Source organism: Epinephelus lanceolatus, chromosome 12, assembly GCF_041903045.1.
Source record: "Epinephelus lanceolatus isolate andai-2023 chromosome 12, ASM4190304v1, whole genome shotgun sequence".
NCBI lineage: Eukaryota > Metazoa > Chordata > Actinopteri > Perciformes > Serranidae > Epinephelus > Epinephelus lanceolatus.
The window spans coordinates 31,091,507-31,118,825 of NC_135745.1; the positions used below are offsets into that span (position 1 = coordinate 31,091,507).

Here is a 27,319-nt window from a genome sequence, read left to right on the forward strand (position 1 = left end):
GCCTGGCTCTCACCTGATCTAACAGCTGATTGGTTCAGATGTCGACTCAACAAGATGACGTTTTAGATAAACTACTCATTTTTGTTGTATTTTAGAGATTAAGATTGTATTTGTCTGACCTGAAGGTTTATTCTGTGAACAGAAAACATGTTGTGTGACTGATGGTGAAAACAAACTGATATATGGGCCTGATCACTTTTTTAATGAATTGACATCATTCCAGACAGGATGTTAGTGTGTCTGTGACTTCCTGTACGGACTGAAGGCTGCTGGAAACTGTCGGGAAACTGTCCGACTTCACCGCAGCTTTTTGTCACCGCCCCCCGCTGCGGCCGCCTGCTCTCGTCTACTTTTCAGGCGAGGCGCAGTTCGTCTCGAACGAGCCTAGTGAGAGCAGTTGGCTCACCTCCATCATCTCTGAGTGTCCCGGCTGTTGAGCAGCAGCGCCACCTGCTGCCGCAGCCTCCGCCCTGCACCTTCACACGGCAGCCGCAGCAGCAGCCGCAGCAGCAGCGTCTCTCCTGTCACCGCCGGGACTGCCCGTTCCCCGAGGCAGTGTGTTAGAGCAATAAACCGCTACTCTCCAAGACCAGCGATCTGCAGACAAAATGGTGAGTCGATTTTGGGGCTCAAACCCTCCGACCATTGCTCATTTCATGTATTAGTAGCAGGTGAAAAGCAGGCTGAGAGCCGCCCCGCCGTGTAACCTTCTTGCAAGTTATAACGGTGCAACAAGCTGCAATGGAGCCCGTCAGGTGTGTGTGTGAAATGGATGCCGATGCTCTGGTGGTGTTATGTGTTCAGATAAAGGCTCAGTATGTGGTCCGTTGTAACATACGCAGCAGACAGCCAGCTGATAAGGCAGCAGGGCTGTGGCCTTTCCATGCACGGCCCGCTCTGCCTCTCTGTGACGTTCATAGCAAATCCTTTAATATCTGCTGCTGCTGGAACATGACTGCACAAATATCATGGGTGAAAATGCTGAGAGAAACAAAGCACATGCTGACATGTCCCATCGGAGGATCTTATTTTTATTAGGCTGTAGATTTAGGTGAGGTTACAAGAGATTGCGTCATAGCCATACTCTCATGTAACAGGCGACAAAATATATTATTACATATAATACGTCACCGGCCCAGAGAGCTGCAGTGAATTTGATTTCAGTGGTGGGATAAGGTTTTCTATCGGCTTATAATAAGTAATTATTATGATATAAGAGCCTGTGAATGTTTCAGTGAATGTCTGGACATCCCAAATTTGATATTTCTATTATTATTATTATGCAGGCAGACTGCATTTAACATGTGTTAAATAATGTTTTCTTATTATATATTGACAATTAAATTCATTATGCTGAAGCCCACATAGGCCTACAGTGAAAATGCCCTACCATACTAAGGGACAAACATCCCACAAAAAGCTTTCATCATCTTAAAAAAAAGGGGCTTAGTCTTCACTAAATTCCTGCATACATCCATTTTATTGTTAAATTCTAGGCCTCACTTGTATCTCACTTGTAATAGAGAGCATGAGCAACATTTATTGGTCTGTTCAAGATCAAATTCAGCAACTTAATATTAAGAATTTAAGGTATGAGACTGCAACACCCTGTCCCCTTGACTTGTGATTGTGAAATGGTTGAGCTGGGTCCATTCAGCCGCAGCATGTGAGCAGTGACTCAGTCATTCCTGATTTGTTGCTTGATTGGGAACCAGAAGGTAAAGTCTTCATGCGGTGCCCACACTCTGTCCTCCTAGTCAGGCTGGTGGATTCAGTTTCTAACATTTCTTTCTTTTTATAACTCTTCTTGGAATGGCTGCAGAGATCTGGTAGTGGACACCGATAAACATAATATGATGAATAAGATGAAAGCTCTGCTGGTTGTGAATGGATGAATATGTAACCCCTCACATACACTCGACCCTCCCCCCACCAGGTGAACTTCACCGTGGATCAGATCCGTGCCATCATGGACAAGAAGTCCAACATCAGGAACATGTCTGTGATTGCCCACGTGGATCATGGGAAGTCCACTCTGACGGACTCGCTGGTGTCCAAGGCGGGGATCATTGCTTCATCCCGTGCCGGAGAGACCCGCTTCACAGACACGCGCAAGGACGAGCAGGAGCGCTGCATCACCATCAAATCAACGTATGTGGTTCAGTAATTAAAGCCCTCAAATCACCCCCCAAAATGACCATTTGTATATCAATTACTCATCTTGTGTTATGCTGAATTCGTGAAAGTTTTTCCCCAAGCCTCTTTTGTGAACGAAGAATCCAAAAACCAAGAAACTCCACAATGAATTGAAGTCATATGGGTCTGCATTCGACAATGGCAAAACTATATCAAAACATCTGTCTCCAAACTCTCGTACAAATCATGTAGTATAATTCAAGTCTCATTTATCCAGTCGTACGCTCAATACTTCCCACACACATGCACTTTCGTTAAAAGTTTACTATTGAAAACATTCCTGCATAAGCAATCTCACATGAGGACGAGTAGTGTGTCTGCGCTGTTTATAATAAACTCTCCAAAGCAATTTTCTCTCCTGCTTCCTTTGAACTGGCTAACCTTTTATGCACTGCGAAACGTTGCCTGCAAAAATCATGGATGTATAATGAGAACTTGATAAAGCATTGAAGGTGGGGCCCCATTTATTCCCACTAAAGTTGCTAAAAATGTTTGACATCAATGGGTAAAATGACCTAAATCTTCCGTTCTGCTTCCGCTTTGTTTGGCCCATAGAGCAGGGGGGCACGAGAGACTTTCGCCAGCTGAGCAGCTAACTTCCTGTTTAGCCCTCCACTAACTTAAATAGAGATACAGTGGTTTCATTGTGCAGCTCTTCTAGACTTTAGAAATGTTATCAGACCAAATGGGTCAAGTTCTTCTAGTGAAACGAGTCATTTCGTGGGGTTGTGATACTAGAAAATGTATCCGCCGTCTCTTTCACAATATAAGTCTATGGGGAAAAGTCTTTTGGGCTCAATGGCATCATGTGACGTAACTGTAAGTTGTAAGTCCACAGTTTGGCCACTAAATCAAATTGGTGCTGTTGCTGGAGGCTTGGAGAGAATGTAAACATCGGCTCTTCCTGTTTGCTTGCCGTAAATTGTTTCGTCTGACTTTGTGGGGAATCAGACTCAGTGACAGGCGTTAAGAATAACTCTATAGAAATAGCCAATCCTCTCGCTGATGGTCTGCTTTGCTTATGTAGGTCAAATAGAGTTTCAAATTTAGACAGTTTTATATCCAGTTTAAACTCCTCATAGCTGCTTTAACTGGTGTTAAAGTTTATTTCAATGATGCAGTGGTAGGTGAACAGTGAACACGTTCCCAGCCTTCTCCTGTCCCCTCTGTTATTCAGGGCCATCTCCATGTACTATGAGCTTGGAGAAAACGACCTGGCCTTTATCAAGCAGAGTAAAGATGGAAACGGTTTCCTCATCAACCTGATTGATTCTCCTGGTCACGTCGACTTCTCCTCTGAGGTCACCGCTGCCCTCAGGGTAACTGACGGAGCCCTGGTGGTGGTGGACTGTGTCTCAGGTAATTACATAAAGGCTGACACCCTCCTAACCGCCTCCACATCTTCCTCGTGCACAAACTCGTTTTTCACCCGGGCTCACCTGTTTGTTTCCTGTGACAGGTGTGTGCGTGCAGACTGAGACCGTACTGCGGCAGGCCATTGCCGAGCGCATCAAGCCGGTGCTGATGATGAACAAGATGGACCGGGCTCTGCTTGAGCTGCAGCTGGAGCCCGATGAGCTCTTCCAGACCTTTCAGCGCATCGTAGAGAACGTCAACGTCATTATCTCCACCTATGGAGAGGATGAAGGGGGACCCATGGGGAACATCATGGTGAGGCAGATGCTCAAATAGCCGGCTAACTGTTGCTGTACATTTACAAAAGCTGCAATTTCAAAGAATACCGGACTTTTTGTTCCCTCAGATTGACCCTGTTGTTGGCACAGTCGGCTTCGGCTCTGGCCTCCATGGCTGGGCTTTCACCTTGAAGCAGTTTGCTGAGATGTACGTGGCTAAGTTCACAAAAGGAGACGCTCAACTGGGACCAGCAGAGAGGTGTAAGAAAGTGGAGGACATGATGAAGAAACTGTGGGGTGAGAGGTAAACATGATGACAAACATGTGTAGACAGAATTATGCTTCACATAGTGACTTAACACGAAGCTGAAAAGCAGCGTTTCTGCCTTCTCTGGTTGAAAGTTTCAAGCATCTTGTGTGCTACCTGGGACCACACCCAAACCTAACCAAATTTCCAGAAAATCGGCAAAAGAAAATTCGCATTTATGTGCTTTTCCATCCGCTACTGTTAGGTGAATATTGGAAGAGGGGTTCATAGAGCAGTAGATGCTGCGACTTCTCCAGTCAGGTGCCACTGCAGAAGTGGTCACCACGAGAGAACGCAACTAAAAGAGCTCCAGTGAAACCTCAAATGAAGGAAAACAATGGATATATGATACAGAAGAGCACACTGGTCAATGAAAATAGAGTTTTGAACAGCTAATATAACAGCTGTGTGCTCTAAGAAGAGTTTTGATAAAAGTCTTGTGTGCATAAGCGTGTCAAAGGGAAACTTTGGTATTATTGAGACTGGCCCTATGTTCCCATGTTCTTGCATCTAAATGGAGACGGCTTTTGAATTGGTCCAATATTGAGAGAGCCACAGCAACTGCAATGTATTTCCTACAGGCAATAGTGCACCGTCAATTTCCATCCACCTTCGGTGCTGTTTTTTTTTTTTTTTTTTTGCCACTGATGGGCTCATATTGTCATTGTCAGTGTCTGGAAACATTACAGAAAAGGACCTACAGAGAGATAAAACACTTCTCCTTACCTTTTGCTGATCTGGTGTGTTTGTTTGTGTGTGTACCCAAGTCTCGCTCTGATATCTTGACTTTCTCACATTGTTGAAATCAGCTAAATATTCAGCCATGACATTGACAGTTTTTTTTAGATAACACTAAGCTACGCTTTTGGTACTCCAACAACTACAAACTCATCCCGGCATTCCTCCTCCCTGACTCTCAGTAACGTCTCCGTCATTTGGATTTTTGTAATCTTATGTAATTTGTTCCATCTGATAGAGGTCCCAGACTTTTTGGATCCATGTATTGTATGTAGGAGGCTCTGGTTTCAGCCATCTGATGGCTACACACTTGCTGTAAGTGATACATATGTAAGAGGTATTTCCTATCCCCTACATTCAGACTTTCAGGGATAACAACCAGTAGTGCTACTGTAGGGTCTTGTGAAATAAACCTAACTTCAGACAGCCCACAGCCTAAATATATTGGTGTGATTGGCAGTGCATTTGTCAGACACTTATAATAACAATTTAAGCCTTACAGTGGCAAAAAGAAACACTGTTAGTGGATGTTAATTGATTGACAGTGCACAGTTTCCCATAGGGATTACATTGCAGCCTGTTTTGCTGCTATGGCTCTCTCAATACTGGACCAGTTTCAAAAAATGTGTTGTCTATCAGCCAGTTAGGCAAAGAAAAAGTGGGAAAATAGGGTCCAGGTTGAAAAATACAGAAGTTTTCCTTTAGAAGCCATCCAGAGACAACAAAGAGAGCTCGCAGTGGCCTATCCAGTGACTGGATGTCATAATTTATTTCCCTAGTCTGAGTTCATTGCACTTAGTCACATTTACCTTTTATCAATATAACTTTTCACCACCACCAAGCGTGAAAACGTTTTTGCAATATTTAAAAAAAAATATTTAGTTTTTTTGGCATTTCCATCCTTGAGTATGCTTGTACATGACAAGAGGTAAAACCATCAGAGGTCAGCAATACCTATACTTTTACCTGGTGTTAAGTTGCTCTTTAACTTTTCCTGAACACACACACACACACACACAAAGAAATCTTCATAATAACTGGCATATATTCCACAATTAAACAGGATGATGAGTTGAGTGTCATGATCTTACACGATCATTATATCCACAGATATTTTGACCCAAGTGCCGGCAAGTTCAGTAAGACTGCCACCGGTCCTGATGGCCAGAAACTTCCCCGCACCTTCAGCCAGCTCGTTTTGGACCCCATCTTTAAGGTGAATAAAGAGAAGAAAGGTGACATAAACTGACAATTAATGTGTTAACCATATCTGATGATCTTCGTTTGTTTTTATATTGTCTTAAAGTAATTTAAAACACCTACATGTAAGATTATGTCGTTGGAAACATGTAGGGCAGCACCAAAAAGATGTGGTAGATAAAGACAAAAACTGCCATCAAAATTATTTGAAATATCACATTAAAGTGTACACACACAGGGGCTTTACAAAGTTAAGGCTGACTCTAACGCATTGACTTTCAGGCGATGCCTTTGGGCTCAAGTTTGATGTCTTCTTTTTGCCCTCTCTCACCGTCCCTCTAGGTTTTCGATGCCATCATGAATTTTAAGAAGGAGGAGACAGCCAAACTAATTGAGAAGCTGGACGTCAAACTCGACGCAGAGGACAGGGAGAAAGAAGGGAAGCCCCTGCTGAAGGCAGTGATGCGTCGCTGGCTGCCTGCCGGAGAGGCCCTGCTCCAGATGATCACCATCCACCTGCCCTCCCCTGTCACTGCGCAGAAGTACCGCTGTGAGCTGCTCTATGAAGGGCCAGGAGACGACGAGGCTGCCATGGGTCAGTGGAACACACCCTTCACCACCTGGAGAGGACATAATTAGATATGGAGCTTTATGATGATTTGGCCTAATTCGTAAGCTTTGTGTTATAGCTGTAATATCCTCAGAGCTTACTATATCTCTGCTGTCTGCTGTCTTCTCAGGTATTAAGAACTGCGATCCCAAGGCTCCTCTGATGATGTACATTTCCAAGATGGTCCCAACCAGCGACAAAGGTCGTTTCTACGCCTTTGGCCGCGTGTTCTCTGGCTGTGTGTCCACTGGCCTGAAAGTGCGCATCATGGGGCCAAACTTCGCCCCCGGAAAGAAGGAGGATCTTTACATCAAACCCATCCAGAGGTGAGCATGTTGATGTTTAAACCGCTGCACAGAGGCCTGAGATGGTTGGAGGACATAGAAAATAAGTTCTGGATTCATGTTTCTCCTCTCATGCTTTTGTTTTCATGTATTGGCAACTTTTTTCCTCCATCCAGGACCATTCTGATGATGGGCCGGTATGTGGAGCCTATTGAAGATGTCCCATGTGGCAACATCGTGGGTCTTGTTGGAGTCGACCAGTTCCTGGTTAAGACAGGGACAATTACCACCTATGACCAAGTAGCGTATTGCTTTTCCCCCAGTATACTTAAGTTCAAGCACCACACAGTGGATCCTTAGTTATTATACTGAGTTATTGCTGTCAGCATAATTCTTCCTGTTACAACACTTAGCTCGGTGACTCTGGCTCTGTCCGCAGGCCCACAACATGAGGGTGATGAAGTTCAGTGTGAGCCCTGTGGTCAGAGTCGCTGTAGAGGCCAAGAACCCCGCTGACCTGCCCAAGCTGGTGGAGGGACTGAAGCGTCTAGCCAAGTCTGACCCCATGGTGCAGTGCATCATCGAGGAGTCCGGGGAGCACATCATTGCCGGGGCGGGAGAGCTGCACCTGGAGATCTGCCTGAAGGATCTGGAGGAAGACCACGCCTGCATTCCACTGAAGGTGAGACGAGCAGAACAGAGATTTTACCACTCTGTAAAGTTAAAGGGATAGTCTGGATCTTTTGAAGTGGGGTTTTATGAGGTACTTATCCATTGTCAGTGTATTATGTACAGTAGGTGGCGGTCGGCACGCCTCCACTTTGGAGAAGTAGACAGGAGTGCCGCCATATAAACTAAGGAATGTACTGCTTTGGATGTGAAAATTGATTTCAGTTTAAGTGTATGCTATATTTGGAATATTTTTTACCACTTTACAATACTGTAAGATAGCAATTTCCGACGGGAGACTGAAGCTGTTGTCACTCTTGTCAAAGCCAGACTCCATTGAGAAAAACAGTGATTTAACATCGTTGAGCACAGGAGCTGCTGGTCTACCACTGCCTCGATCAGTTATTTGGTATGTGCTATTGTGTGACTTTGGCATTTAAAGGGGTTAGTCTGGATTCACCAAAGTCTCACAATGACACCAGAAAAACTAACTGATTGAGGCAGCAGTAGACCAACAGCTCCTGTATTGAGCGAGGTAAAATTACTGTTTTTGTCAATGGAGTCTGGTGGCGTTTATGAAGCAGTACATTGCTTAGCTTCTGTGTCAGTACTCCTGCCTGCTTCTCCAAACTGGGGTCATGCTGACTGCCATCTACCACACTTGACTGTGGCTAAGCACCTCATACAACCCCACTTCTGAGCTATCCCTCTAAGAGCTTTACATGGCTGTGTTAATGTGTATAGTAACATTTGAAGACAGAATTTCATTGTAACAGCAAAGTTAGGAAAATAAAGCTCAAGTTGAGTATAACTAGAATAATGTCTTTCAGAAACACAAACGATTTTAAGGGATAAAACACAAAAAAATGCACATTTGCTTCTCACATTGTTGGACCACCATCTATACTCTCAACTTTGACTCCCCTTTCCTTCATCTGTTTCCAGAAATCAGACCCAGTTGTGTCGTACAGAGAGACAGTGACGGAAGAATCAGACCAGATGTGTCTGTCTAAGTCTCCCAACAAGCACAATCGTCTCTTCATGAAGTCCCGCCCCTTCCCCGATGGCCTGGCTGAAGATATTGAGAAGGGAGAGGTCAGCCATCGCCAGGAGCTCAAGGCACGTGCACGTTACCTCGCCGACAAGTATGAGTGGGAGGTGACAGAAGCCAGGAAGATCTGGTGCTTCGGTCCAGATGGAAGCGGGGCCAACCTGCTGATAGACATGACGAAGGGGGTTCAATACCTCAACGAGATCAAGGACAGCGTCGTGGCTGGTTTCCAGTGGGCGACTAAAGAGGTGGGAAATAGTTTTTTAAATTGGTAGCTGTGTATCAGATACACTGTTGTTCTGTTGTGTTTGTGCTGTACTTGTATGCTCCTGAGATGAAGCTTGCAGTCTCTGTCATCATCATGCAGGGAGCCCTGTGTGAGGAGAATATGCGCTCAATTCGCTTTGACATTCATGACGTGACACTGCACGCAGACGCCATCCACCGTGGTGGAGGACAGATTATTCCCACAGCTCGCAGGGTTCTGTACGCCTGCCAGCTCACTGCTCAGCCACGACTCATGGAGCCTGTATACCTGGTGGAGATTCAGGTGTGTATGGAGACAGATTACCTTCAAAATAAATCCTTAAAACAACATTGTGAAATGGTCCAACTATAAATGACCCGTATCAGTTGTGTAAATCTATAAAAACTGTACCATTACCATTTAAGTTTTTGTTATATATCACAATTGATATCTGAGGAGACTATACTTGATTATGTTATGGTTAGCAAATAGAAAAACGTGAACTATTGAAAAGGACAATGTGTAAGAAAGTTTAAAAGATTAAAAGAATGAACATCAACAGAATATGAAAAAGTAACAGCTTTGATTTTATGTCAAAGACATTAGCCCTGGGCCATCCTGTCTTGTAATACCACTTGTACCTCAAGAGGCGATAGTGAGTCACTGTAGCATCCAGTTTGCCCTCAGTCAAAGGACAATGAAGTCAAGTAAAGTATTAAGTTTTATTGTGTTGAGATAACTTGCGACTTGTAGTCCTATTATGTCCTCGACTTAGTCTTCTGCAACAAGAAGAGCAGTCTTTGGTTCTACCTTGCTTGCTCGGTGCAATGTATACGTGTTCCAGCAAACACATATCTACGCATCTGCACAAAGTACAAGTTACTCGGTTAACACGGCCAGGTGCAGCCCAGCCAACCAGGCCGAGTTAGTCACCAGGCTCACCAGCCCAGTTTGGTCCAGGTCCATGCTCACGTCCCAGTTCAGACAATCTGAGGTCTGAAATCCACGATACTGCTGCTGTCAGCCAGTACAGCCAAGCCCAGCTAGCTAGGCTAAGCTAGCTTGCAGGCCTATTGTTTGTAAATTTGCATTTCCGAGGACAGCAAATCCATGGCCGGCCCAACCCCCCTTTTAATTGGCTAGTTCTCATTGCCTTGGTTGGGTTGGTTAGGTTTAGGTGAGAGGAGTGAGATTGGTTATGGTAAGAACGTCAGGGAAAACCAGAGGCAGAGAAAGGCAAAGTAAGGCAGATCATGCCTTTGCTATCCTGGGAAACACAAATGTACTTACCATTCATTGCTCGTTCAAGTCCTTGACCTGAAATTGTCTCAATCCAAGCACTGATAAAAGCCAAAACGCGTCCAAAGTGTAGGCGGATTATGACACAATGGGCCTCTGGGTCTAGATGTGTAAAAGGCCCCCCTATCCCCCTGCACAGATAAATTAAAGGTTTCTTTCTTTCTTGTGACATTTTCAAAGTAAATTTTTAGGCCATTCCTTTGGTCCTCTTTCAGGACTTTAGGGGCTCTGTTATTAACATGAATGACTACGCCCCTTGACAAGAAATGCAAAGTTAATCACAGCGACTTCTCGGGCCGAGCGGCCCCCTGAGCCCTTGGCCCCCAGGGTAGGGCCTGTTTGATAAAACATCCACGGTGCAGAGCCAGATAATCTGAGGTCCAATATCCAAATCCATTGTTTTCAGGTAAAGACTGTCAGAAAGCCGAGAGACACACGGAGCACAGACAGTGCAACTAATAACACAATGGCGTTGATATATATGGTTTTGATGTGGCTGTTTTCTTGCTACTATGATCTTGCTAAAACTAAGCAAAGCAAGCTACAATAATAGCCTAAACTAAAGCCTGACGCCACACCTCATTAGTTTAGAGCATGTGGCCAGGCATTACACATTGCAGTCAGCTTTACGAAGGGAAAGAAAATGCCACCATTTTTTAGTTTACTGTGTTACAGAAGTGACTTCAGGTTTTTTAGGTTAGTCACTTATATGCTACGATGCTACGTCAGAATTATACGTGTGCCAGTTCACACTTCATGTCTGACTGCTGTGCTTCTTGTCGGTGCAGTGCCCGGAGCAGGTGGTCGGCGGTATCTATGGTGTGTTGAACAGGAAGCGAGGTCACGTGTTTGAGGAATCCCAGGTGATGGGCACTCCCATGTTTGTGGTGAAAGCTTACCTGCCTGTCAATGAGTCCTTTGGTGAGTTTGGTTTGTATAAATCCTCCTGTATTTTCAACTGTTTCACCAAAATTTGATACTTGTTAATATAATATGTTTAGTTTAAGAATAATTGACTTTATTTATAAATTTGGTCTCCGTTTTTTTTTCCTTTTTTGGCAGAGTACTCCACTATTTAAAACATTAGCATTTATCTGCATTTGTTGCCTCCAGGTTTCACAGCTGACCTGCGCAGCAACACTGGAGGCCAGGCCTTCCCTCAGTGCGTGTTCGACCACTGGCAGATTCTCCAGGGAGACCCCAGTGACGCCACCACCAAACCCTTCCAGGTTGTTGCTGAAATTAGAAAACGCAAAGGTCTGAAAGAGGGCATCCCTGCTCTTGACAACTACTTGGACAAACTGTAAACACTGAGCCCGGATTATAAAAATACCAAATCAATCTCTAAACCCTACCCCGTGGGCACTTTAAAAATTTTGCACAGGCTTAAAGATTCATCGCACAAATTGTTTTGACTTTGAGTCCGGAGCAGAAACAAAGCTTTAAGCTTTTGTTGTAGGCTAGTGGAAGCAGTGATGCTTTTTTCATTTCACAGCTACAGTACACCAAGTGCCTAGGGTGAGGGTTTTGGGGAACAATTGGATCAAAGCAGTCGTATTCCTTGTTTCTTCTTTTCCTCCACATCATCCCCCTTTTCCTCCCCCTCTCATCTGCCAGGATGGGCCTGTACAGTGCACTGTGATACTGCTGCAATAATGCAAATTTAAATGGGTCATGGTCAGATAGAACCATGGAAACCACTATCAAGTGTTACAGAAGTCAAACTCCCTGGATTGGAACTTTGTTCAGTGGATATAATTAATAAAAACATTCAACTCATGATGAAAATGTGACTCCTGAAATTCAGTCATTTCTCTAGTAGCGTTTAATTCTATTAACATAAATGCTTTTAAGGGAATAGTTCATCATTTTGAGACATACGCTGATTCACTTTGAGGCAGTGACGTAAATGTGACGATCGATACCACTCATTTGTATGCTAAATATAGCCCAAGGCAACAGCTAGCAGCTGGTTAGCTTAGCTTAGCACAAACACTGAAAAGAGGGAAACTATTGTTCCACAGGCGTACATCTCAGGGGGGAAGTAGGCGACACATCACCCTCATCATTTAGAGCATGTGCACTTGCCAGTTAAAACATGAAAGTAGCAAAGGACTTCTGCTGTGACAAAATTAAAGACAGTTACATCAAGTAAAGGCACACATTTTCTGGTGGAGGACCCCAAACTCCCCAACGTTGAAATGAAACCTACGGCCGTATATTCTTCTCAGCTCATCTATGGCAGAAATTGTTTAGCTGTCTGTCCAACAATATCAAAATCCACCTACCAGCATCCCCAGAACTCAACAGTTAACATGATATATTTAGCATGTTTACTCTTTGCAGAAGCCTAAGTGTAAAAACCACAAATAGCTTTTTTATGGTATGTGTCCAGAGGATTCGCCATGCCTCCCATTCATTGTCTATGTAAACAGCTGTGCAATGCAGTCTGCGTTCAGAGAGATGGGACATTAATCTATTTGCATGAAGCTGAATCTGTCCCACTTTACGCAAATCCGGGGCGTCCAGAGTGACTCACCGCTTCTGAAACTAAAGACTTTGAAAACTGAAAACTTTATATTGTATTACTCGGCTACATTGTAAATGAGGTCTCTACCTAAATGTATTTCCGAGTTGAACTAAAAGTTGAATGAATTAATGTTAAAAAAAAAAAAAGAGAACGGATTTAGCAACTGCATAGCTTATTCTCACCTTAAAGGTCTCCAGAGACACATTTTCGTAAACTCTTCTTGTAATATGGGAGAAAGTTTCCAAAAGTGCTGCCATGTTGGTCATGTATGAAATCTAGGAGCTGACAGGCCTAGTTGCACACCCATCAAGCGTCCAATGCTGGAAAATGGTGAGACCCCTTGCGTCAAAAAATGACCCTCTACCATAAGAGCTGTTGCCAGGCAACCACCGGATATTCTAGGAAGTTACTACGCAAAGCAAAGAAATCAAATTTTCTCAAACAATATAAATTGGCTGACAGAAAACTTGTTTTTTTCCAAGAATAAACTGTGATTAGATAATGGGTGGGTTTAGCCTAGCCTTATATTTAGCAGAAAAACAAAACATCAGGGTTCCCACAACTTCTTAAACATCAAATTTAAGGACTTTTCAAGGACTTTACAGGCTCACTTCCCTTAAACTCAGGTACCCTACTCGGCATAGTTTGAGATTAATTACTGTTACAACACAGAACTTTAATAATGAGAACTAGCAGAGTTCATAGAAGCTCACAGACAAGTAAAGTGTCAGAGGCTTGAATGTATGAATCAGTTGTGCTTTGTTACAGTAATGCACAAAATATGTAATTTAAAGCACTTTCAATAACCATGTCTATTTATGTCTATGTACAAGAATTGTTTTTCTCAAACTCAGACATTCAAGGATTTTAAGCCTGTAACATATCTTTGCCGAAGGTTAAGTGTGTGGGTTCTTTTCCAAAAACACAAGCACCACAGTTTTTTTTCTTCACTCTTTAATCAATAGTTATTTCAAGTTACATATATAATGTTAATAAATGCCACTTTAATATACAACCCTTTAACTTCCGCACCAAGAGGGAAAGCTCTTCCGCCCACACTTTTTAAAACAAAGCTAAAAAGAAACATATCTGAAGAGTTAGTGTGCATCCATAGAACAACCAAATGAACATAATGCAAGGCCGAGAAGTGCAAGGTATCTTGGGTATAGGCAACTACCAAGCAAGGACACGAGACATCACAGATCATACTGTATGTAGAAACCCGAATGTCTGCTTACTGTTATCATGTTGTTAAGATTACTATGGAGTTTGGTTCAAAGAGTTTGTGAAGCCTATGAGGTCTATGGAAGTTACAGCTGATGTGGAACTGAGTGTGCTGGTCTGTACTGAACGGTGATGTGGATCTTGTCTTGGCAAATCTGATAAACTGTACATTCATACAGTTGTGACTCCCTTGCACTAATGCCACGGAGTACAGGAAGGGGAATTGTACATCTTAAGTAGAATTCAGTGTCAAGCCTTATGGCGTCAATCCACAGCGGTGACATCAATACTGTGAATCATCTGAGGGGCTCCTCCCTCCCTCTCTCCCTCCCTTGTGGAGTCGGTAACAGTCATGTCTGTTTCAGAGGCTGGCATCACTACGACACAAAGGGATAAAGGAAGCCGCCGAGAAAGAGAGAGACAGCATCTCATACGACAAGCTACGCCCCATGTAATGACCTACATCGCTTTACGGCTATTAGTCATCCCACATGGCCGACAGTAGTGCACTATATGGAGGGAACAGTATGATGTCAGAGAGATTAGTCCCCAGAACGGCTGCTGAGGTGTGGCCCCGCGCTGGTGTCAGGTTGTCACATTTGATGGAAGATCATAGCTATGTCAGAGGTGACTATGTGTAGAAGATGACCTCGGGAATCTGTCCGTCCTCTACAGAAGTGCCGTTGTTGTTGCCCGCCGCGTAGCAGAAGGTGAAACACGTCTTTGTGCCAGTGGATGATGACTCATGTGTTACCTTCCGCATCCCCTTAGTCCCATAGTGAGAGTCTGGGCCCTGCAAGATAGACAGAGAGGGTGAATACACTGGTGGAGCCAACGGCGCACAGTGACAGATTAGATATTGCAATAAAGGGGAAAAGAACCTGTCCATTAATTGAATAATTTTTTTTATAAGTGATTAATTATTTAAAGCTGGGGAAGGCAGAAATCTGGAAAAGGAAAAGAAAACACACCCTCCTCCTGTAGTTCTCCTCTCTCTGTTCTCAGCCCCTCCCACCAGGCGACCATGGGCATTTGCACGCACTTCATACAGTCACCCAGTGTTTCCCATTCATTGATTTATTTAATCTTATTTCATTGTACAGCTGCACCCAGCTCATTCGCTCAACCCCTCCTTGCCTACTCCTGTAGACCACGTCCCCAGGAAAATAGCAGGCAGCAGCTCAGGAGACAGACCTCTGGTTGGTGGCTGTAGCATGGGTGTCACAGTGGGCTGATCGCCAGCGCTGGGTCTACGCTATGCAACGGCAGCCGAAAAAGACTGCTCTACTGGTGATGAGTCGGGGCGGTTAGGTCACATGGTGCTGGGAGTGTGGGTTACTGTGACCGCTGACTGGGGGTCAATCTCCGGAGCTGCTGCCTGCTCTCCCCCTGTTAAGGTGGTGTGTAGCGGTGGGCAGTGTGGCAGAGGACTCACTGTGATATGAGGCTCTAGCTAACGTTAGCTATGTAAATCTGAATTTGAAGCCGCAGCCATGAGTCTTTGGTTAGCAGACGGCTAAACAGTTAGTAACCTTTTTCTCTATCTCTCAAACCCTTGCAGATATTGACTTGTGTTTTACTTTATTTATTGTCAGTCTCTCTTTTAGATTCTGTTTTTGGTAAGTGTGTCTTTCTCTTCTGGGTTGCTCTGGAGTGTAGGCTAACATTGGAATAGCAACTTTCTCTGTAGGATTCTCTGCCATTCTCTGCCGGATGCAGCCGTGAGCCACGAAACGAGCTAAAACGGTAACGGAGGCAAATGCGTCCCGTATAAGTTTGTGCATTAAAAGTGCTTTTTTCGCCACTGACCAGTTCAGATCGCCAGTGTTATTTCTGTAAATAGCATACTAAGCGTTTCCCTTACCTTAACGCATTTGCCCCCGTTACCGTTTTAGCTCGTTTGGCAGCTCCCAGCTGCATCCGCCTCCCTCAATACTGAACCAATTTTAGAACGAGTTGTACCTATGAATCATACGCACACATACACATGGGGAAATAGGGCCCAGGTTGAAAAATACAGACGTTATCCTTTAAATCAGGCTTTTACCCGTCTCCCATCACAGCTTAGATTTTCTAAAGACTGACAACAGAACCAAGAGGAGGCACAGACATCTTGTTTCCTCTCAGTCCAGTTGAATTACAATATACTCAATGTTTATGATGGGATTTTTTTCCCCCAATGACGGCGAAATTAAACTGCCTACCCCATCTTTAAGTCAAGCTTTTCAAATGTGAAGATTTGACAGTTTTCCTTCTCTTCTATGAGAGTTAATTGAATATATTTGGATTTGTGCACTGTTTAACGCTGTGAAAACATTTTATAGACCAAATTATGATGGAAAAATAATCATTAGTTGCAGCCCTGGTAAAAACACATATCTTTTCCTAGGTTAGACATTAAACGCTCTACTCAACAGTGTAGTGCTTCATATGTATCTGGTATCATTACAAACGCATCACAGACCTTCAGTGTAGCACAGGCAGTGTAGTTAACGTTGGGTAATATCTCCACTGGTTCTTTGAACATGACTCTGAAGGTGTTGGCCGATCCATCGCAGCTGAAGCCTGTGTCATTCTGGCCCAGCACTGTGTTACTGTCTGTGTGAATGATCTGTGTGCAGCGAAGGCAGACATAAACACGTACAAAAGGTTATACTACATGCCTACGATATGGAGTGAAACTCATGACAACGTTTTTAAAGGGTTAGGGTTCACACCTGTATGTTAACTTGGTAGTCTGTTGGTCCGTGTATAGAGCCGTAGAGACCGAACCCAACCACAAATATCCTTCTGTTTACTGAGAACCTGAGAAGAGAAACAGAACAGGAACATATCAAGAGGAGGATATGATAGTTAACTGTTCGTTCACAGTGGAGGCACGCACTAACCCTTGGTGACTAATTGATGCACAAATGGTTAATTGTGAAGTGAAGTATTCCTTTAATTTTGTTCTCTAGTCACAAATCAGACACCTTCTTCTTAACAACTGGCATTTTCACTTGGCTTTGCAGAGAAAGCATTAACTATAGTCCTGCCACAGCATGCACTCTGCTATGTGCTTAAATTTTTTAAATCCTCTGCTCCTCACTCACCGTATGCGGTCGCTTGTCCCGCTGTAACCCCAGCGGCTCTCCACCTGCCCAAAGCGTGTGATGCTGCACTCCTTCCCGCGGAGGCAGCAGCGAGGCCGGTCGATGAATTCGACGCGAGGCTTTGGGTTTACTGTGAAGTGGAGGAAGAGACTCACCACCTCTCTGTCAGTCAGAATACTGGACTGGGCTGGACCTGAAGGGACAATGAAAAGACCCGAGGATCAGCGACTGGAGTACAAGATGTGTGAATGTTTCGGCAAAGAGAGAAGAACTGACAAAAAGTGAAAGCTTCTGTTCACCTGCAGCAAACTCCTCAATGGTCATGAGAGGGAAGCGGATGAGTGTGAGAGCTTTGCCCAGCACTTTGCGTTTATTCTCAGGCGTGGGCTGCAGCTGCTGCCTGTGAGCCTCGGCCTCTGCCCAACGCACCGCAGCACCAAACAAACGCACCTCCCTCACCCCGAGAGTATCCCTCTCCAACACTGCCACCAACGTATCTAAGGAGGGAGAGATGAAAACCACTGGTCAGTCAGACTGTTTTTCTGAATACAACATGTGACAGTAGTGACAACATTCACCAGACGACATTACCCAAATCTATGTCTGTAAAGCCTTCAGCGGCCAGAGCATCTCCAGTGTTCTTATCAATGTTTTCTAGGCAGAGGCTGGCAAGCTGAGGCTCATCAAACAACCGTGCCTGAAATGAAGAATACACTTTTTTTCAATGACACATCCCATTTAAAAATTTAGAATTGTGATCTGCACTTTAAAAGGATGAAAATTCAGTATTAAAGGAGCAGTGTGTGGGATTTAGTGGCATCTAGTGGTGAGGACTACAGATTGCAACTAGCTGAAGCTGGGACTGTGAACTCCCAGTTAGAATTCCTTTAGTGATGATTGTTCAGGAGGTTTTTACCAGGAAATAAATTATTTGCAGAGGTCTTTCCCTGCCCAAAACAAACGTACCCCATAAAACACTAAAATTAGTGTTTTCCTGCCCGTCATGGAGAGGCTGCTTACTATGGCGGCTGATGAAGAAACGGTCCTATCTAGAGCCAGTGTTTCATTTGTCCATTCTGGGCTACTGAAGAAACATGGCGGTGCAACATGGCAATCTGCTCAGACGAGGACCTGCTGCCTATGTACATATAAACTGCTTATTCTAAGATAACAAAAACACAATGATTCTTATTTTCAGGTGATTGCACACCAAAGAAAATATACTATACACTAACATCTATGAGTAGGACTGGTTGTTAAACTGTGACAATTTTTTTTTTTTTTGGGAACAGACTGAAATATGTTAAAAGCACCAAGTATCAATAACTGACAAATACCAAAAGCTGGCATCAAATGTGTGCTCAGGCTTGTGATCTTGTCAACCCATTGACTGATGGACAGATTCTGATTTAAATCAGAATTTTTGTCAATTTGGACAATATTTAATATTTGAGATCTTTGGCTTCTTTTGTCAAACAAAAACACATTTTCTTAAGTAAGGTAGTATTGTTTTGGTAATGTTTCCAAACCTCTGCTGTCCCATCAGCACCAGTATCAAAAAACCACATCCAACTCTGTCTGTGGGTTAAAAATTTCAGCTCTGTTGCACATCACACTGACAGTTTTGGCACACTGCATCTAGGGCAGCTAAACTAAGAGCTGTAAGAACCTGCAGCTTTTGACTAATGGTATATTAAGCAATAAAGGAGGTAAAATCAGTCCTACACATCAAATCGCATACAAGAAGTGGTTGATAGACGGGTGGAGCAGACCTGTGTGAGCAGCATGAAAGCGTTGTCTGCTCTCAGGTTCTTCTTGAGGAACTCCACACAGTGAGCCTCCAGGGCTGGCACTGCGTACTTTTTAGCTGTGTATAGTGTGGTCATCACCGTCTCAGGCCCGATCTGGACTTCATCGGAGTAGAGGAACCTGCAACAGATCCACACAGTTTAGTGACTTTATATATAGCCCCTCTGTATCTGACTGTACTCCTTCATATCTACACATCCTCCCGTACTCTGGGATCCTCCAATTGCAATATTGACTCCCTTTCTACTCGGGGTGGGAATCACCAGAGGATCCACGATAAGATATTATCACGATACTAAAGTTGATATTATTGCAATTTTAAATATGTTGCGATATGTATGAGTATCTTGATAAAATATATTGTGATATACAGTACAGGCCAAAAGTTTGGACAGACCTTCTCATTCAATGCGTTTTCTTTATTTTCATGACTATTTACATTGTAGATTCTCACTGAAGGCATCAAAACTATGAATGAACACATGTGGAGTTATGTACTTAACAAAAAAAGATGAAATAACTGAAAACATGTTTTATATTCTAGTTTCTTCAAAATAGCCACCCTTTGCTCTGATTACTGCTTTGCACACTCTTGGCATTCTCTCCATGAGCTTCAAGAGGTAGTCACCTGAAATGGTTTTCCAACAGTCTTGAAGGAGTTCCCAGAGGTGTTTAGCACTTGTTGGCCCCTTTGCCTTCATTCTGCGGTCCAGCTCACCCCAAACCATCTCGATTGGGTTCAGGTCCGGTGACTGTGGAGGCCAGGTCATCTGCCGCAGCACTCCATCACTCTCCTTCTTGGTCAAATAGCCCTTACACAGCCTGGAGGTGTGTTTGGGGTCATTGTCCTGTTGAAAAATAAATGATCGTCCAACTAAACGCAAACCGGATGGGATGGCATGTCGCTGCAGGATGCTGTGGTAGCCATGCTGGTTCAGTGTGCCTTCAATTTTGAATAAATCCCCAATAGTGTCACCAGCAAAACACCCCCACACCATCACACCTCCTCCTCCATGCTTCACAGTGGGAACCAGGCATGTGGAATCCATCCGTTCACCTTTTCTGCGTCTCACAAAGACACGGCAGTTGGAACCAAAGATCTCAAATTTGGACTCATCAGACCAAAGCACAGATTTCCACTGGTCTAATGTCCATTCCTTGTGTTTCTTGGCACAAACAAATCTCTTCTGCTTGTTGCCTCTCCTTAGCAGTGGTTTCCTAGCAGCTATTTGACCATGAAGGCCTGATTCGCGCAGTCTCCTCTTAACAGTTGTTCTAGAGATGGGTCTGCTGCTAGAACTCTGTGTGGCATTCATCTGGTCTCTGATCTGAGCTGCTGTTAACTTGCGATTTCTGAGGCTGGTGACTCGGATGAACTTATCCTCAGAAGCAGAGGTGACTCTTGGTCTTCCTTTCCTGAGTCGGTCCCCATGTGTGCCAGTTTCGTTGTAGCACTTGATGGTTTTTGCGACTCCACTTGGGGACACATTTAAAGTTTTTGCAATTTTCCGGACTGACTGACCTTCATTTCTTAAAGTAATGATGGCCACTCATTTTTCTTTAGTTAGCTGATTGGTTCTTGCCATAATATGAATTTTAACAGTTGTCCAATAGGGCTGTCGGCTGTGTATTAACCTGACTTCTGCACAACACAACTGATGGTCCCAACCCCATTGATAAAGCAAGAAATTCCACTAATTAACCCTGATAAGGCACACCTGTGAAGTGGAAACCATTTCAGGTGACTACCTCTTGAAGCTCATGGAGAGAATGCCAAGAGTGTGCAAAGCAGTAATCAGAGCAAAGGGTGGCTATTTTGAAGAAACTAGAATATAAAACATGTTTTCAGTTACTTCACCTTTTTTTGTTAAGTACATAACTCCACATGTGTTCATTCATAGTTTTGATGCCTTCAGTTAGAATCTACAATGTAAATAGTCATGAAAATAAAGAAAACGCATTGAATGAGAAGGTGTGTCCAAACTTTTGGCCTGTACTGTATATATCAATCTATTACCTTTTTCAACTGTAAATTATGTCTGCAAAGAAATGCTGTCAACATCTGTTTTATCTAAGAAGATAAAGTTTTCAGCCTTTTGTCTTCAGCCATTTTTGCAGCAGCAAAATGTCTCTATGAACTGAAAAAGCAACTTATTATATTTGTCTAGTTGCCTACCTTAAGTTTAATTTGTATTTCTAATATTATGATAAAAAAAAATCAATACTTGGCACTATGTGAAATTCCGATATTGCCACACAAAAATATCCTGACATTGTGCTGTGATGATTTTTACCCCATCCCTAATTTCCACCTTCAAATCCTGTCTGTAAAGATCTTTTCAAGCTGACATTCGGTCTGATTTAAAGGTGACACACACATCAAAATCTACACTGATGATGACTTTATAATGATGATTTTATACCTGGTACAATATGATTTTTATCTGGCTTTATTATTAAGTTATTATAAGATAAGATAAGATAAGATAATCTTTTATTCTTCCCACAGTGGGGAAATTTGCAGCAGCATTGGGTTAGTGCAAACAGGAAGCATCAGTAGAAAATACAAATATATAAGTGCATTAAATAAGTAAACTGTACAAAAACAAAGAGCAATTTAATAAGCAAACAGTATAAAACACTGTATATTGCTGGATTGTTTGATTTTATGATCTATGGATGTATTGCTGCTTGTTTTATTATTATTATTATTATTATTATTACTATTTATATAAACATAATTGCATTTGATGATGCAATGTCAGAGCTTAATTTTACCTGCAACTTCTTGTTTTTTCCCCAAATACTGATACGGCATGATGACACTAAAAAACCAACAATACACGCCCACTTTGAGGACACGCACATCATCTGTTTAAATGGCACGCTCTCCCCCACTCTTACTTCAACAGGGCCAGAAAAGCAGCTGGCTCCACATCAGGAAGCTCGATTTCCGTTGAGGTCGTCGCCATCCCACCGTTAAACATGGCATCAAACACTGCGCTGCCCACAGCCAGAACAAACCTGTCAACAAGCAGCGACACCACAGAACAAGAGGGCGGTCAGGCCGAGTATTGCAGCTCTGCACATTCACTGTTAGCTAACTAATGGTTTGTCTTCTTACCTGTGCGCAGGTATCCTCTGAACCCCCATTCCTTTGCCCACTAAAAAATGAACGTCACTGAGCACCTCATTGTTGAAGAGGAAAGCAAACCTCTCCTTGACGGTGCTCTTCGTCGCCTGCCAGTTGTACACCGGCTCTCGGTACACCAGCACGGACGCAGCAGCCGGGGTGGCGGTCGGTGCTGCCGCCGCCGACGCGTTTGACGCTGCGGTGGTTGCCATGTTGGACGCCGGGGTGGCCATGGCTCCTGCTGCCGCAGCACCTGCCGCAGCGGACTGCTGCAGGGAGTTCTGCGCAGTCGGCGGAGCTCCGCTCGAAACACCGTTGCTGTCTCCGCCGCCAGGCCCCAGCTGCGGATTGGGACGCCTCGCTGCTCCCTGTGCTCCGCCGGCCGCACCGACCGCTCCGCCGTTGGATGCAGGCATGGAGAAGACGCTGTTGCTGGGCTGGCTGTTTCCCAAAGGACCCGGACCGGAGAAATTAAGGCAAGGAGGCCTGCCGCTGTTGTCTCCAGCAGCCATCTTGAGCCGAGTGTAGGCGTAAACAACGCGCTCCATCGGTTCGAGTATTTCCAGTAGTCTCAACAGTTATAAGTACCCTTGGCTGCCACCTGCAGTTTGTTAGTGGTACTACAAGGCGCTGTTCCTTTGCACAGGAGGTCTAGTTTCCTCTCACACCAATATTAAATCTATGGACACGCTTGTTTATGATTACTTAGAACTAAAATACCAACTTTTTTAGGGTAATAGCGAATCAGTTGCTTTGTTTTTACCTTTTTAAAAAATAATAATAATAATAATAAGAAGAAATATCATTGTGATTATTATTAGTAGTAAGTAGTAGTAGTATAAATTTATTTTAGATTTATTTATTTATTTATGAAGTATCGCTAGCTGCACCAGTTGTCTTTATTTATTAGATAAAAGACAGTTCTTTATACAGGTGAGGTGTTGTATCCTGCATCGGCATTTGCCCTGTCGCACCTCCACCGGTGCCATAAGGTCAGCTGCAGGGTCGTCAGCTGGAGGCTGCCGTTCACTTATGTTTCGTTCACTTATGGCCTCCTCTCCTAGCTCCTTCACGGCCCTCCGCAGATTTGACCCTGTCATTCCAGCACTGTGGAGTAGTTTGACCACTGTTTTGTCAACAAAGCCCCTGGCATCCGACCTCCACGGGGTAAACCCTGGTTCAGGACCCTAATCTATAGAGTAAATACATTTTTTTTTTTACCACAAATGTGGTACAGTACAAGAAAAAAATCTGACATTTCTCTGCCCCTCTCATTTCCCTTGGTCCCTTTCCCCTGATCCCCTCCACCCCGACCCCCTAAACCCTGACAAGGAGAGTCCATAGTAGCTAGAGAACTGCAAATACTAGTAGCTTAACATTGACAAACAAATAGAATTATCAATGTAATTATTATCGCCATCATTACTATTAATTGCGGCCCTACAAGACAATGTACATGGACTTAGAGGAAGCACAAACCAAAAACATGCAGAAAAAGACAGACAATAAATAAATACATGAATAAATAAATAAAAACTAAATTAATAATATATCAAAGATAATACTAATAACAACAGAGTAGAATAGAGTTAATGAGGTTCAAATACACGATCACACACTCACACGGACACACACACATACAAAATACGAATTACGTTTGATACCACTTAAGTAAGCTACATAAGTGCAAGTCTAAAAAGATAGGTTTAAGATTTATTACTCACCATGAAACTTTTACTCTGGGGGACATTTAGTAGACCGGAGGTGGAGGATCTTAAGAATCTAGAGGGAATGTATTTGACCAATATGTCAGATAAGTAGTCAGGAGCTAGTCCATTAAGAGATCTGAAAGCTAAAAGGAATTTTTTTTCAAATGAATTCTAAAATGAACAGGAAGCCAAAGAAGAGCCTTTAAAAATAGGGTAATGTGTTCTTGATGTTAAGTCTTGGTGAGTAGACCTGCTGGTGCATTTTGGATCATCTGAAGGTTGTTCAGAGATTTCTTTGACAGGCCTGATAACAAGACTTTACAGTAGCCAAGTCTGCCTGAGATGAAAGCAGGAACAAGTTTTTCGGTGTCTTCTTTAGATAAAAGAGTTTGCACATGGGCAACATTTCTAAAATCACAATCAAAGATAACATCAGGGTTCTTTACTTCATGCTTTATGTCCAGAGCCAGCTTTTGTTAATGAGTATTAAATTGAAATTGCTTTTCCTTTGTACCAATGGTTACAACCTCAGTTTTGTCCCTGTTGGGTTGGGATTGTATCATCTGATGAGAATGAGATATACAATCAACAGCATTGGAAATCAATTTCATGCTCTCTAATAATATTTCCCAGAAGCAACATGTACAGATTAAAAAGAGTGGGTCCCAGAATGGACCCCTGGGGGACACCACAATTGACCTCAATCTTAGAAGACACCAACTCATCCAGGGACACACAGTCTTTAAATGTATCAATTAAAGATAATTTAAAACCTCCATTTTAGTCAACATTTTGGGTGTTTAGTATCCACATCCATCTTATCACTGCCTGGATCATCACCTCCGCCAAATAACTGCCCCATAAATTTCAGCAATGATTGCTGGGACACATTTGGACCATGGACCGTCTTGCTGTACATAGACAATATAAACCTTAAACCCACCATCAATCAATTTCAATTTTATTTATAAAGCCCAATATCACAAATCACAATTTGTCTCAGAGGGCTTACAAATAAATTATCCAGTATCAAAGCCATCATCATTACTGACTGGAAATGAATGAAAGTATACATGTTAGTGTGGCTGCCGCAGCACTCCTCCCTGTTATTATGAAAATCCAGTTTCTAATACTTTGATGCACAGTATTTTAGTTGACTTAACAAAATATAACTAGTAAAATAGGATTACATGAAGCAATGAACTCTATTGAAATTCCAGTTAATCAAAATATCTTCACTAAGAACAAAACTTAAGCAAACATTATTAATTTGGAGCAGCGAAACAAATAATATTTCCCTTACCTGCATACTTTATCCCAGACTTTCCAAGAGACGTATAATGTTTGTAATAAACTGCAATATTTTGAGGTTAAATATGATACAGAATTCCATAAACTACACAAATGTGTCTATGGATAAGTCGACAGACATGAACAGAGAAGACAAACTTTATATCAGGCTTCAGACGAGTGAAGCTGCATGTGTAATTTTGAGATTTAAGGAAATAAGATATCTTTATTATGAGATAAACCCACCTGGGTGCGTCCATTCATCAATTTATAATGACATTGTCTTTAATAAGGGTTGTAGCTGGCACTGAAAACAATCAAATCATCGTCGTCGTCGTCTTCCGCTTATCCGGGTCCGGGTCGCGGGGGCAGCAGCCTCAGCAAAGAAGCCCAGACAGTCCTCTCCCCTGCCACTTCTGTCAGCTCTTCCGCGGGAACCCCGAGGCGTTCCCAGGCCAGCCGGGTGATGTAGTCCCTCCAGCATGTTCTGGGGCGGCCCCGAGGTCTCCTCCCGGTTGGACATGCCCGAAACACCTCCCAAGGGAGGCGTCCGGAAGGCATCCTTACCAGATGCCCGAACCACCTCAACTGGCTCCTCTCGATGTGGAGGAGCAGTGGCTCTACTCCAAGTCCCTCCCGGATGTCTGAGCTCCTCACCCTATCCCTAAGGCTGAGCCCAGCCACCCTGCGGAGGAAACTCATTTTGGCCGCTTGTACTCGCGATCTCATTCTTTCGGTCACTACCCAGAGCTCGTGACCATAGGTAAGGGTTGGAACGTAGATTGACCGGTAAATTGAGAGCTTCGCTTTCTGGCTAAGTTCCCTCTTCACCACAACGGACCGGTTAAGCGCCTGCATCACTGCTGACGCCGCCCCAATCCGCCTGTCAATCTCCCGCTCCATCCTACCCTCACTCGTGAACAAGATCCCAAGATACTTAAACTCCTCCACCTGAGGAAGGACCTCCCCCCTGACCTGGAGTGGGCAATCCACCCTTTTCCGGCTGAGGACCATAGCCTCAGACTTGGAGGTGCTGATTCTCATCCCAGCCACTTCACACTCGGCTGCGAACCGCCCCAGCGAGAGCTGGAGGTCACTGTTCGATGGAGCTAGGAGGACCACGTCATCCGCAAAAAGCAGGGACGAGATCCTCCCGTCACCGAACCTGACACCCTCCACCACTCGGCTGCACCTAGAAATTCTGTCCATAAAAGTTATGAACAGAACCGGTGACAAAGGGCAGCCCTGGCGGAGTCCAACCCTCACCGGGAACAGGTCCGACTTACTGCCAGCCACGCGAACCAGACTCATGCTCCTTCGGTACAGGGACTGGATGGCCCTTAGCAAGGGGCCACCAACCCCGTACTCCTGGAGCACCCCCCACAGGATGCCCCTGGGGACACGGTCGTAAGCCTTCTCCAAATCCACAAAACACATGTGGACTGGTTGGGCAAACTCCCATGCCCCCTCCAGCACCCTGGTGAGGGTAAAGAGCTGGTCCACGGTTCCGCGTCCGGGACGAAAACCACATTGCTCCTCCTCAATCTGAGGTTCAACTATCAACCGGACCCTCTTCTCCAGCACCCTGGAGTAGACCTTACCGGGTAGGCTGAGGAGTGTGATCCCCTTGTAGTTGGAACACACCCTCTGGTCCCCTTTCTTGAAAATGGGGACCACCACCCCGGTCTGCCACTCCAGAGGCACTGCCCCCAATGTCCACGCAATGTTGCAGAGGCGTGTCAGCCAGGACAGCCCTACAACATCCAGAGCCTTGAGATATCCAGGACAAATCTCATCCACCCCCGGGGCTCCGCCGCCTCGGAGTTGTTTCACTACCTCAGCAATTTCTGCCCCAGAAACTGGACGACCCGCCCCCGAGACCCCCGTCTCTGTTTCCTCACTGGAATACGTGTTGGTGGGATTGAGGAGCTCCTCAAAGTATTCCTTCCACTGCCCGACAATGTCCCCAGTTGACGTCAGCAGCTCCCCGCCCCCACTGTAAACAGTGTGAGCAAGTTGCCGCCTTCCCCCCCTGAGGCACCGGATAGTTTGCCAGAACCTCTTTGGAGCCAATCGATAATCTTCCTCCATGGCCTCACCGAACTCCTCCCACGCCCGAGTTTTTGCCTCAACGACTGCCGCCGCTGCGCTCCGCTTGGCCCGCCGGTACCCGTCAGCTGCTTCCGGAGACCCACAGACCAACCATGCCCTGTAGGCCTCCTTCTTCAGCCTGACGGCTCCCCTCACCTCTGGTGTCCACCAGCGGGTTCGGGGATTACCGCCGCGCCTGGCCCCAG

At 44.3% G+C, this 27,319-nt stretch overlaps 2 protein-coding genes across 2 annotated transcripts; one reads left to right on the forward strand and one right to left on the reverse strand.

Annotated features, from left to right (window-relative positions):
* Positions 1-419: 419 nt before the first annotated feature.
* LOC117272281 (elongation factor 2b) lies at positions 420-12,023 on the forward strand. The gene is made up of 14 exons (XM_033651116.2): positions 420-611; positions 1,937-2,151; positions 3,374-3,555; positions 3,656-3,867; positions 3,959-4,134; positions 5,986-6,091; positions 6,418-6,670; positions 6,816-7,011; positions 7,146-7,269; positions 7,409-7,651; positions 8,584-8,937; positions 9,057-9,239; positions 11,024-11,156; positions 11,349-12,023. Exons 1-14 carry the CDS (start codon positions 609-611, stop codon positions 11,540-11,542), a joined length of 2,574 nt encoding a protein of 857 aa, XP_033507007.2. The 5' UTR covers positions 420-608; the 3' UTR covers positions 11,543-12,023.
* A 1,678-nt stretch (positions 12,024-13,701) lies between these two features.
* Positions 13,702-22,586, reverse strand: btbd2b (BTB (POZ) domain containing 2b). Its single transcript, XM_033651382.2, has 9 exons — positions 22,015-22,586; positions 21,795-21,914; positions 18,854-19,010; positions 17,673-17,778; positions 17,381-17,578; positions 17,082-17,274; positions 16,707-16,794; positions 16,454-16,600; positions 13,702-14,782 (listed from the first exon to the last, which is right to left on the reverse strand). Exons 1-9 carry the CDS (start codon positions 22,569-22,571, stop codon positions 14,621-14,623), a joined length of 1,728 nt encoding a protein of 575 aa, XP_033507273.1. The 5' UTR covers positions 22,572-22,586; the 3' UTR covers positions 13,702-14,620.
* Positions 22,587-27,319: the final 4,733 nt, after the last annotated feature.